General features: G+C 58.7%; 2 protein-coding genes across 2 annotated transcripts in view; both read left to right on the top strand.

Moving 5' to 3' along the window:
• CACNA1I (calcium channel, voltage-dependent, T type, alpha 1I subunit) overlaps positions 1-261 on the top strand; it is a 35,876-nt gene extending 35,615 nt beyond the window's left edge. Inside the window, exon 23 of the mRNA XM_014543828.1 lies at positions 184-261. Within this exon, the coding sequence (XP_014399314.1) occupies positions 184-261 (78 nt within the window). The remainder of the gene's footprint in view (positions 1-183) is intronic.
• A 62-nt stretch (positions 262-323) lies between these two features.
• LOC106726959 (voltage-dependent T-type calcium channel subunit alpha-1I-like) overlaps positions 324-9,509 on the top strand; it is a 31,961-nt gene continuing 22,775 nt past the window's right edge. The window contains exons 1-4 of the mRNA XM_014543827.1: positions 324-638; positions 4,278-4,356; positions 5,208-5,329; positions 5,672-5,887. Of these exons, the coding sequence (XP_014399313.1) occupies positions 585-638; positions 4,278-4,356; positions 5,208-5,329; positions 5,672-5,887 (471 nt within the window). The 5' untranslated portion in view covers positions 324-584. The remainder of the gene's footprint in view (positions 639-4,277; positions 4,357-5,207; positions 5,330-5,671; positions 5,888-9,509) is intronic.

The raw sequence follows: 9,509 nt of genomic DNA, 5'->3' as shown, positions 1-9,509 counted from the left end.
ACCCATGCGGCCCAGCCTCAGCTTGAAATTCCTCACCAGCATTTCTCCTTTCATTTCTCCAACACCAGCTGGGACACAGGGGCCTCAAGCTTCTTAAAATCCCCTTTCTTCTCCCAAACCTCCCACCACCCCAAGGCCGCTCCCACACTTCTTTCAAAGACCCCCTGCCTCCCTGTTCCCCAGGTGCCTCTTCCCCTCCCCCTGCACCTGCTGTGGCCTCCAGGTCCCGAGGTAGGGATGGCTGAGCAGAGCTTGGGGTAACGCTGGAGTCCTCTGTAGCCACAGGAAGAGGCCTGGGCACTCACTGGATGGTCATTTTTCCTCATCGGTGAATTAGGGGGTCACTCTTTACGCTTTTTTTTTCACTCATATACTTTATATCCCTTGGTTCCCACTGGGCGTGCCCTCTGTCTTTTGGTCTTTTTTACACCGATGTCTACACCTTGTGCCACAAGTTTTCATGCACAACCCACTCACCCTGTAACTACACCACGTTCTGTGGCACTCGCACACGTGCACGCGCCCCACCCACGGGCCTGGCTGAGTGGCCGCTGGGTCTCCCCACAGTGCTGAAGCTGCTGAAGATGGCCACGGGCATGCGGGCCCTGCTGGACACGGTGGTGCAAGCTCTGCCCCAGGTAAGAGCCGCCTCCCCCAGCGGCCCCTCCTGCCTGTTGTTGGTGCCATGCTGGGCCCTGGGGGGCGAGCCCCGACTCCCCTTCTCCCCAAGTCCGCCCAGAGCCAGCGCTTCCATGGCCACGGGCATGCGGGCCCTGCTGGACACGGTGGTGCAAGCTCTGCCCCAGGTAAGAGCCGCCTCCCCCAGCGGCCCCTCCTGCCTGTTGTTGGTGCCATGCTGGGCCCTGGGGGGCAAGCCCCGACTTCCCTTCTCCCAAAATCTGCCCAGAGCCAGCGCAGAACCTTGTCTCCAGAGGAGCAGTGTGAGCTGGGACTGTGGGAGAGGGAGCAGGTGTCTTGCCTCTTTCTTGCTGATGTCACCAAGTACTTGCCAACCCCGCTCCTTATCGGGCCCTGGGCTGGCCCCTGGGGACCCACATTCCGCCCTCAGGAGTCAGCAGGCTGGTAGGGGAGACAGATGCTGCAGGGCAGTGTGGCCAGGGGCCTGCACTGTGCTGGGGAGAGGGAAGGGGCCCTGACACAGACCGGAAATCAGGGAAGGTGTCAGGGGACTTTGAACTTGACCTTGTAGGGTGACTTGGCAGAAGGAGGTGGTGATGTGGACAGAGAGGTTCTGTTTTGAGATTCTAGGAGGGGACAGCCCGAGACCCTGGTATGGGTACAGATCCTAGGAAATTATCCCATTGGTCAGTGGGAGGGACATAGGGTCAGGGCCACAGAGGGGTCATCTTTCATCCTCCTGGGAAGTCTGAGATTCCAGTCTCTCCCTCCCCTGCTGTCCTGACTACTTGAGGCTCCCCTTCTCCCTCCCCCCAGGGTGGCCTCTGCTCTGAGGTGCGCCTCACGCACACTTGTTTATTCGTTATGACTCATCTAGTCTTAAGGAACTTCAGGCATCTTAAGATAAAAGGCACAGACACAGCACACTGCACATGAGGATAAAAGACGAACAGCTCAGGGGAGGCGAAAGCACAGCTAGTTCTCGCGGGGACCTGGGCTACGAATGTTAGCGAGTTCCGTTCTCCAGTTTGGTGTGAGCTTCCCAGCAGCCCAGTTGCAAAGGGAAAGCGCCATGACTCTCACCAGGTCTGATCGAAAGCAGGGGCATTCATGCAAAGAGATGTGGCTTTTCCTAACACTAAGTCTCTTCAAAAGATTTGCCGCATGGAAGACGGGGTGAGTGCTGGGCCTGCGGGGTGTGCGGGCAGGAAGTGGGTGGAGCTCAGACTCCCATCATCCAGCCTGGGATCAAAGCTTCGTCCCCTGTGAGACCCTGGGCATGTGACTCACCTTCTCCTGCCTTGGTTTCCTTGCCTATAGGAAAGGAATGGGACGGGGGTCATAGGAAATGCTGTGTGAGCGTCTGCTAGGAATGGGGATGGGGTGGTGTGTGCCCCCAGCTATATTGGCCTTCTTCCCTCCCCCACACCCCAACCTCCTTGTTCTGACCCCTGGGTATCCTTGGGTGGTTCCCCAGACCATCCCTGAGTTGGCAGAGGGCACATGAAGATGCCCAGGTGGTCCCTGGCTCAATAGTAATTACAATTATGTCAGCAACTTTAAGAGACTCAAGTGCCAATTAGCACGTGGCATGGCCGCAGGCTTACCCTTCAACATCTATTAGCTGACCCTGGACCGTTCCTTGTTCTCTGTAAAGTGCTATAAAAATTAAACTTTAGCCCCTTTCCTCCTATGCAGAGGGAAGGGACATCAGGGAAGGCTCCTCGGGGGAGGTGACTGGTGACCTGGGCTTTGAGGGGTGGGGAGGGAGCAGTTCCCAGTCAAAGACGGAGAGAGGGTCTTTCCTGCCTCGGGGACAGAATATGCAAGTGGGGTCTGTCGCCTGTGGCTGGAGTCAGCGAGGAGGTCAGGCTGGGAGGGGGTCTGCAGGGCTGGGTCAGGCCTTTGATGCCAGGCCAGCAAACTTGGGCTCTGTCCTGCAGGCAGTGGGCACCACAGGAGGTTCTAGACAAGGGAAGCCTCACCCTCTTATTTATTTTTATTTTTTTAAATATATATTTTTTTGGCTTTCAGAGAGGAGGGAGAGAGGGAGAGAGATAGAACATCAATGATGAGAGAGAATCATCGATCGGCTGCCTTCTGCAGGCCCCATACTGGGGATCGAGCCTGCAACCCGGGCATATGCCCTGACCGGGAATTGAATCGTGACCTCCTCGAACAATGACCTCCTGGTTCATAGCTCGACACTCAACCACTGAGCCACGCTGGCCAGGCATGGCCTCACCCTTTTAGAAGGTTGCTCTGGCAACTCCGAGGTAGATGGACTGGAGGGAGAGGCTGGAGGCAGGGAGGTGGGAGAGGAGGTGGCTGCAGCCATACAGGCTCTGGAAGATGCTGAGGGAGGAGCGATGGACTGATAGGAAGGGTGAGGTGGACGCTGGCTCACAAATGCTCCTGACTGGGGCCTGCAGAGGCGGGGAGCTGAGCCCAGGGCCCCGGCCACTCCCGCACCATCTCCTCGCTGCCAGGGCCTCACACGTTGCCTCATAGGTGCTCGGTATGTGCTCATTTCATTAATGAATGAGCATCATTTAATTAGTCAGACACTGTTGGTGTGATTGTAGAGCAGCTCGGAAGGGAACCCTCCTCTGCTGCAAAAAGGCATTAGGAGGCTGTGATTAACGCGGTTTACTTTTCAGCAATTAATGCCAGCGTCTTCGGACTTATTCACGCCGGCCTTCTGAGGGCTCCAGGAGATATTTCACTTCCAGGGCAAGAATGTGTTTGAGCCTTTTCTTATCCGTAGTAAGAAGCGGTCTCTGGCGTACAGATAGATTGGAAACACGTTTGGAATCTGGGACGTGTTCCTCCCACAGGAGCTGTGGGACAGGGGTGGCTGGGCATGCAGGACGCTTCTGGGGCCCACAGTTCTGCATGATTCCCATGTCCACTCCTCTCTGTGGCTGCGCTCTGTGCTGGTCTGAGGAAGCAGATGTGACTTCATCTAGTCATGTTCCTGCTCTCAAGAGCTTCCCAGAGCGGCAGAGACAGTGGCAGGGGCACAGCAGTTACACTCACACTGTCAGACTGCATCCCAGTCTGCCTGGAGGAAATCTAGGCGGGCTTCGTGGAGGAGGAGGCGTTATTGCAGAGACACCCGTCCCTTCCTCTCTGTATTCACCCAGGGGATGGCACTAACCACACACAGGTACATGGCGTAGCGATTGTGTTCATGGGCCCTGGGGCCAGTGGGCTGGCTTTGGATCTCAGTCCTACTCTAGTATTAGCGATGTGACCCTGGGCCAGGATTTCACTGCCCAGTATGTTTCTTTCTCAATCTGCAGAATGGGGGGAAAAGAGAGTTTATGGATCAGCGTGTGGATAAGTGAACTAATGAATATGAAATGCTTGGATCCAGGCTGCTGACAGTAAAGGCTTCACCAGCATTTTACCATTATCTGTGCCCCGTGCTGGGCAGCCTGTCCCCCAGGAGGTCATGCGGGGGTGGCAGGCATGGACACAGAGCCTGTGAAATGTTTCAGCTGCCCTGACCCTCAGGCTGGCCCTTTAACTGGAGCCTGCTGGCCCCCACCCCAACCCTTCCCTGGCCTTGCAGCCTCCCCTCACCTCCCCCGTCCCCACCTAGGCCCAGTCCAGCCCACCTGCTGTCTCCACAGGTGGGCAACCTGGGCCTCCTCTTCATGCTGCTCTTCTTCATCTACGCCGCCCTGGGCGTGGAGCTCTTCGGGAAGCTGGGTGAGTGAAGCAGGCCCCGGGGGGGGGGGGGACCGGATCTGGAGAAGGGCCTTTGGGGGGAGGCCTGAGAGCCCCCTGAGACTGTCACATCAGGGTCTTTTTAAAAAATATATTTTTATTGATTTCATAGAGGAAGGGAGAGGGTGAGAGAGAGATAGAAACATCAGTGATGAGAGAGAATCAGTGATCGGCTGCTTCCTGCACGTCCCATACTGGGGGCTGAGCCCACAACCTGAGCATGTGCCCTGACCAGGGATCAAACCATGACCTCCTGGTTTATAGGTCGACACTCAACCACTGAGCCACGCCGGCCGGCACATCAGGGTCTTTGTATTGGGGAGATGCCCCAACAGCAGGCCCTGGGGGGTTGGGTGGGAGGCTCGCCGCCACCCGCACCCCTTCCCGTGTGAGTAGGAGCTTTTGAGAGGGGCTAGCCTGGGTCCACGTGCACACCCCAGGCCTACGCGTGGATGCCCACTTTGAGCCCCCACGCTGTCTGACCTCTCGAGATGCCCCCTCCAAGCCCACCAGCCAGTGCCCATCCTGGGCCAGGGCCACCCCTACAAGCAGGACAGCCAGGGCAACCCCGGGCCAGCTCCAGAAAGCAGGGCTCCCCTGGCGGCCGGCCCGCACCCACCCCATCCTCTCCCTCTGGAACTGATACTGGAGTTGGGGGAGGAGCCAGGCTCACCTGAGCCTGAGCCCCAGCTTGTGTGCCACCTCCCTGAGCCCCAGTCTCTCCATCTGGGGGCAGGGCACAGTCCACACACACCTCCGAGGGTTGTCGTGGGAGTTCTGAGAGGAGGCCGGGCGGGCTCCGCAGCGGGCCAGCTGACCGCCTTTCCTTTCAGTCTGCAACGACGAGAACCCGTGCGAGGGCATGAGCCGGCACGCCACCTTCGAGAACTTCGGCATGGCCTTCCTCACGCTCTTCCAGGTCTCCACGGGCGACAACTGGAACGGGATCATGAAGGTACTTGTGGGCAGGCTGGGCAGGGAGAACTCAGGCTGGGTTCGAGAGCAAGGGTCCTGTAGACGTCCCGGCGGTCAGGCCTCCTGCCCTCTGCCTGCCCAGCGCCCATTGTACATGGGACGGGGGGGCAGGGCCCGGAGCAGCAGGGGGCCCTGCCTGGGGCCCAGAAGCACAGCGATGTGCAGGTGAGGCCAGAGGGGCTCGCTGTCCGCCCCTACAAGCTCAGATCAGGGCTCAGGTGTTAGGGGACATGACTCTCCCCAGGGCCAGAGCCCGGGGCAGGGGCTGCGGTCACTGCTCCTCCTGATGCCAGGGCCCTGGCATTTGCTGCCCCGCCCGCAGGACACGCTGCGGGACTGCACCCAGGACGAGCGCAGCTGCCTGAGCAGCCTGCAGTTCGTGTCGCCGCTGTACTTCGTCAGCTTCGTGCTCACAGCCCAGTTCGTGCTCATCAACGTGGTGGTGGCCGTGCTCATGAAGCACCTGGACGACAGCAACAAGGAGGCGCAGGAGGACGCCGAGATGGACGCCGAGCTGGAGCTCGAGATGATTGCCACCGTTTGTCCACCATCCAGAACTGAAATATCATTGCTGACATGTACACCTAAGAACTGTTGGACATTGAAATTAGGACTCTAAAAACTGTTGGCCCAAAAAGAAACTTACTGCAAACTGATACCTTTAATGCCTGGCAGCAATTTAAAGGGACATGTTAGAACTCTGTCCTTTCCATTGAATTTAAAAATCTTAAAACATACATTCTTGTTAAATTTTAAATAATAAAAAAGGGCGAGATGCCGTAGACCAATTCCAGCATGTCATAATTTCAAGAGTTTCATCAAAAGGTTGATGAAACTTGGGGACTCAACAGGGTTGAGTCACACATGTAGTCACCTGTTGGGAATGGCTGAAGGCATTTCCCCAAACCTGAATAGGAAACTGATTATGGCTGCCAGACAGTTAAAGGGCATCTTAATCTCCATGTTATTGCCTCCTACTGGCCAAGCACCTATACAGCCGTAGGCTATTCCCCAAACTGACAATGCTTCTGTACCCTTTGAAACCTTACCCTTTGAAGTGTATTATCTCCACCTTGCCTTAGGACAAATTGTGTGAATAAAAGCAAGGGTCCTAGACAAGGAGGGACTCTTCAGTTCCTTTGGCTGAAGGTCCTCTGACTCCCAATGCTTTTCAAAATTATAACTCGTCTCTGGACTCTTTATTAGTCTCTGGATTTCTATGTCATCTGCACACAGCCTTTTCCAGATTCCTGAACCCTTCTTGATGCTGGGACATGAACCCCGGCATACAAAGGTGCCGGTGATGTCCCAGCGGTCAGGCCTCTCGCCCTCTGCCTGCCCAGCGCCCATTGTACATGGGAGGGGGGTCAGGGCCCGGAGCAGCAGGGGGCCCTGCCTGGGGCCCAGAAGCACAGTGATGTGCAGGTGAGGCCAGAGGGGCTCGTCCACCCCTCCTACAAGCTCAGATCAGGGCTCAGGTGTTAGGGGACATGACTCTCCCCAGGGCCAGAGCCCGGGGCAGGGGCTGCGGTCACTGCTCCTCCTGATGCCAGGGCCCTGGCATTTGCTGCCCTGCCCATCACCCCATGGAGGCCCTCTGGCTCCGGCCTGGGGTAGACGGGGCGCCTTGGGCAGAGACTTCTGTCTTTTGGGGACCCCCTGCTCAGCTCCGAGTGACCCTGTGACGAGGGGTCGGGCCCAGGCCACAGGTGCAGAGGACCGAGGGCAGCTGTGCCCCGCCCACCCCGCAGGCCCCACCAGTGATAATCCCACCTGTCCCCACCCGTCCTGTCCGCCTAGGAGAACCTGTGGCTGGACAGCGTCTCTTTAATCATCAAGGACTCCTTGGAGGGGGAGCTGACCATCATCGACAACCTGTCCGGGTCCGTCTTCCACCACTACTCCTCCCCGGCCGGCTGCAGGAGCTGCCATGACAAGCAGGAGGTGAGCCGGCGCCTGCGGGGGCTGGCCTTGTGGGGGGAGCCCAGCGCTGGGCAGACACTGCCCTGACTCACGATGGCCAGCCTCCAGGGACACTTGGTCTGTGGACCAGCAAGTGGACCAGCTTTGGAGCTCCCGGCTCCCGGCAACTCCCCTGCCCTGGCCCAGCCCGGGCCTGGCTCTTCACTGGCTGTGACGCTATTGTGTCTCCCCACCCCCCCCCCCGCCCCCGCCTAGGCTGGGCCCCCTCCCCAGGTGGGCATGCCATCCGTGCTCAACAGATCTCGGAACCTCTCTGGCCACCATCCTGTGTCCTTCTGGGGGTCCAGCCCTGCCAGTCCCCACCCCATGGGTGACCCAAGGCCGCCCCCTCTCCCTGCAGGTGCAGCTGGCCGAGACAGAAGCCTTCTCCCTGAACTCAGACAAGTCCTCGTCCATCCTGCTGGGCGATGACCTGAGTCTGGAGGACCCCACAGCCTGCCCGCTTCGCCCCAAAGACAGCAAGGTGAGCGGCCCTGTGGGCTCCTGGACAGTGAGTCTGTCCTTGCAGGCTGGCCTCCGCCCACTCAGCCAGGACACTGCTTCTTCCCCGGGCCCCCTTTGAGCAGCGCCTGCTGTGGACCAGGCCCTCAGCCCTTGTTGGTCAGATGCGGGCAGCGGGGCTCAGAGAGGTGGAGAGATTTACCTGGAGTCACACAGCAACAAGTTCAGCCAGGACCCCAAGCACAGCTTCCAGCGGCCTCAGCTGCTCCTTGTTGCCTTGGATACTTTGTATCCAAGTAAGAGGACCCTCCGCTGCCCTCACGGACCTCAGTGTCCAGAGGGGCTTGAACTGTGACCTGCCCAGGACATCAGAGAGGCTTCCTGGAGGAGGGGCCCTCCCTCCTGGGTTTTGGAAATGACGATTGTCGGCCAGGTGGACAGGGCGAGGAGAAGGCCATCCCAGGAGCAGAGAGCGGCCCCAGCAGAGCATGTGGGTCAGAGGCATGAGGCAGCGTGGTGGGCCTGGCCCCTGCTCCTCCTCCACCGTCCTAACCCGTCTGCCTCCCGTTTACCGCAGGGTGAGCCAGACCCGGCCGAGCCCATTCGCGTGGGGGACCTGGGCGAATGCTTCTTCCCCTTGTCCAACACGGCCGTCTCCTCGGGTCCGGAGACCCTCCTGTGCGAGATGGAGGCAATCGCGTTCAACCCCGTCCAGTCCTGGCTGAAACAGGAGGGCAGCCAAGGTGAGGGGTAGGCGCCCCCCCAGCTGCCCGCAGCCCTGCTCTCGGGTGGCTGCCTCAGAGGCAGCTGGTTGAGTGTTTCCCTCAGTATTCCTCCCTCCCCCACCCCCCCAGACTATGACATTGAGTGGAGAAAGAACTAGATAAATAACGGACGATAAAAGATAGGAACCTCAGGTCTGATATAACAATGATAAAAGATCAAGAGCCAACTACTACTTAGAGAGGAGATTAAAAAATATATCAAAGCCCCAACCAGGTGGCTCAGTTGGTTGGAGTGTCATCCCATAGGCCAAAAGGTTGCGGGTTCGATTCCGGTGAGGGCACATACCTAGGTTGTGGGTCCGGTTCCTGGTTGAGGCCCAGGCGGGAGGCGGCCCTTTTGTAAAATGTCCTGACGTTTACCCGTTGGCCCTGCCCCTGGCATCCCGAGTTTGTGCTTTGGGCTCCAGGCTTAGCTGTGGGCACCAGGACAGAGGACTGAGCTGGCCTGTCCGTCACTAGGGTCCACTGTCACCTCGAGTCCTATTAGAGGGTGACAGGAACCTGGGCTCACAGGAGGGGGACAGAGAGACCCGCTCAGCAGCAGAGGGGCCCCCAAGACCCTGAGCTCACTCAGTACTCTCCCGGGAGGCCTGGCACCGAACACCTCCCAGACCTGGGGGTGGAGCGACTTTCCCGGGGACTCATCCTAAAACCAGTGGCGTCTGGGCTGGGCACGGTGGCTTAGGTGCTCCGACCCCAGACTTCCTGAACCACAAGTCAGGGCACAGCACCCGAGAGCCGTCTCATCGCCCTTTAGTGAACCATTCGTTTGCGTTTTCCTTCAATAATAAGACAGAACAGAAGTCCCTGCACCTGGGGATGTTCAAGCTGTCCAGCCACCTTGGTTACATGTCCCGCAGTTCGTTCATCCCACCCCCGCCCTAGGAGGCCCTGACGGAGGCCCTGACGGAGGGGGCTGTGGGCAGAGGCCACTGGCCAGCCCCGCCGCCC

Source organism: Myotis brandtii, unplaced genomic scaffold, assembly GCF_000412655.1.
Source record: "Myotis brandtii unplaced genomic scaffold, ASM41265v1 scaffold339, whole genome shotgun sequence".
Lineage (NCBI taxonomy): Eukaryota > Metazoa > Chordata > Mammalia > Chiroptera > Vespertilionidae > Myotis > Myotis brandtii.
This window is presented reverse-complemented; position numbering and strand designations above follow the sequence as displayed.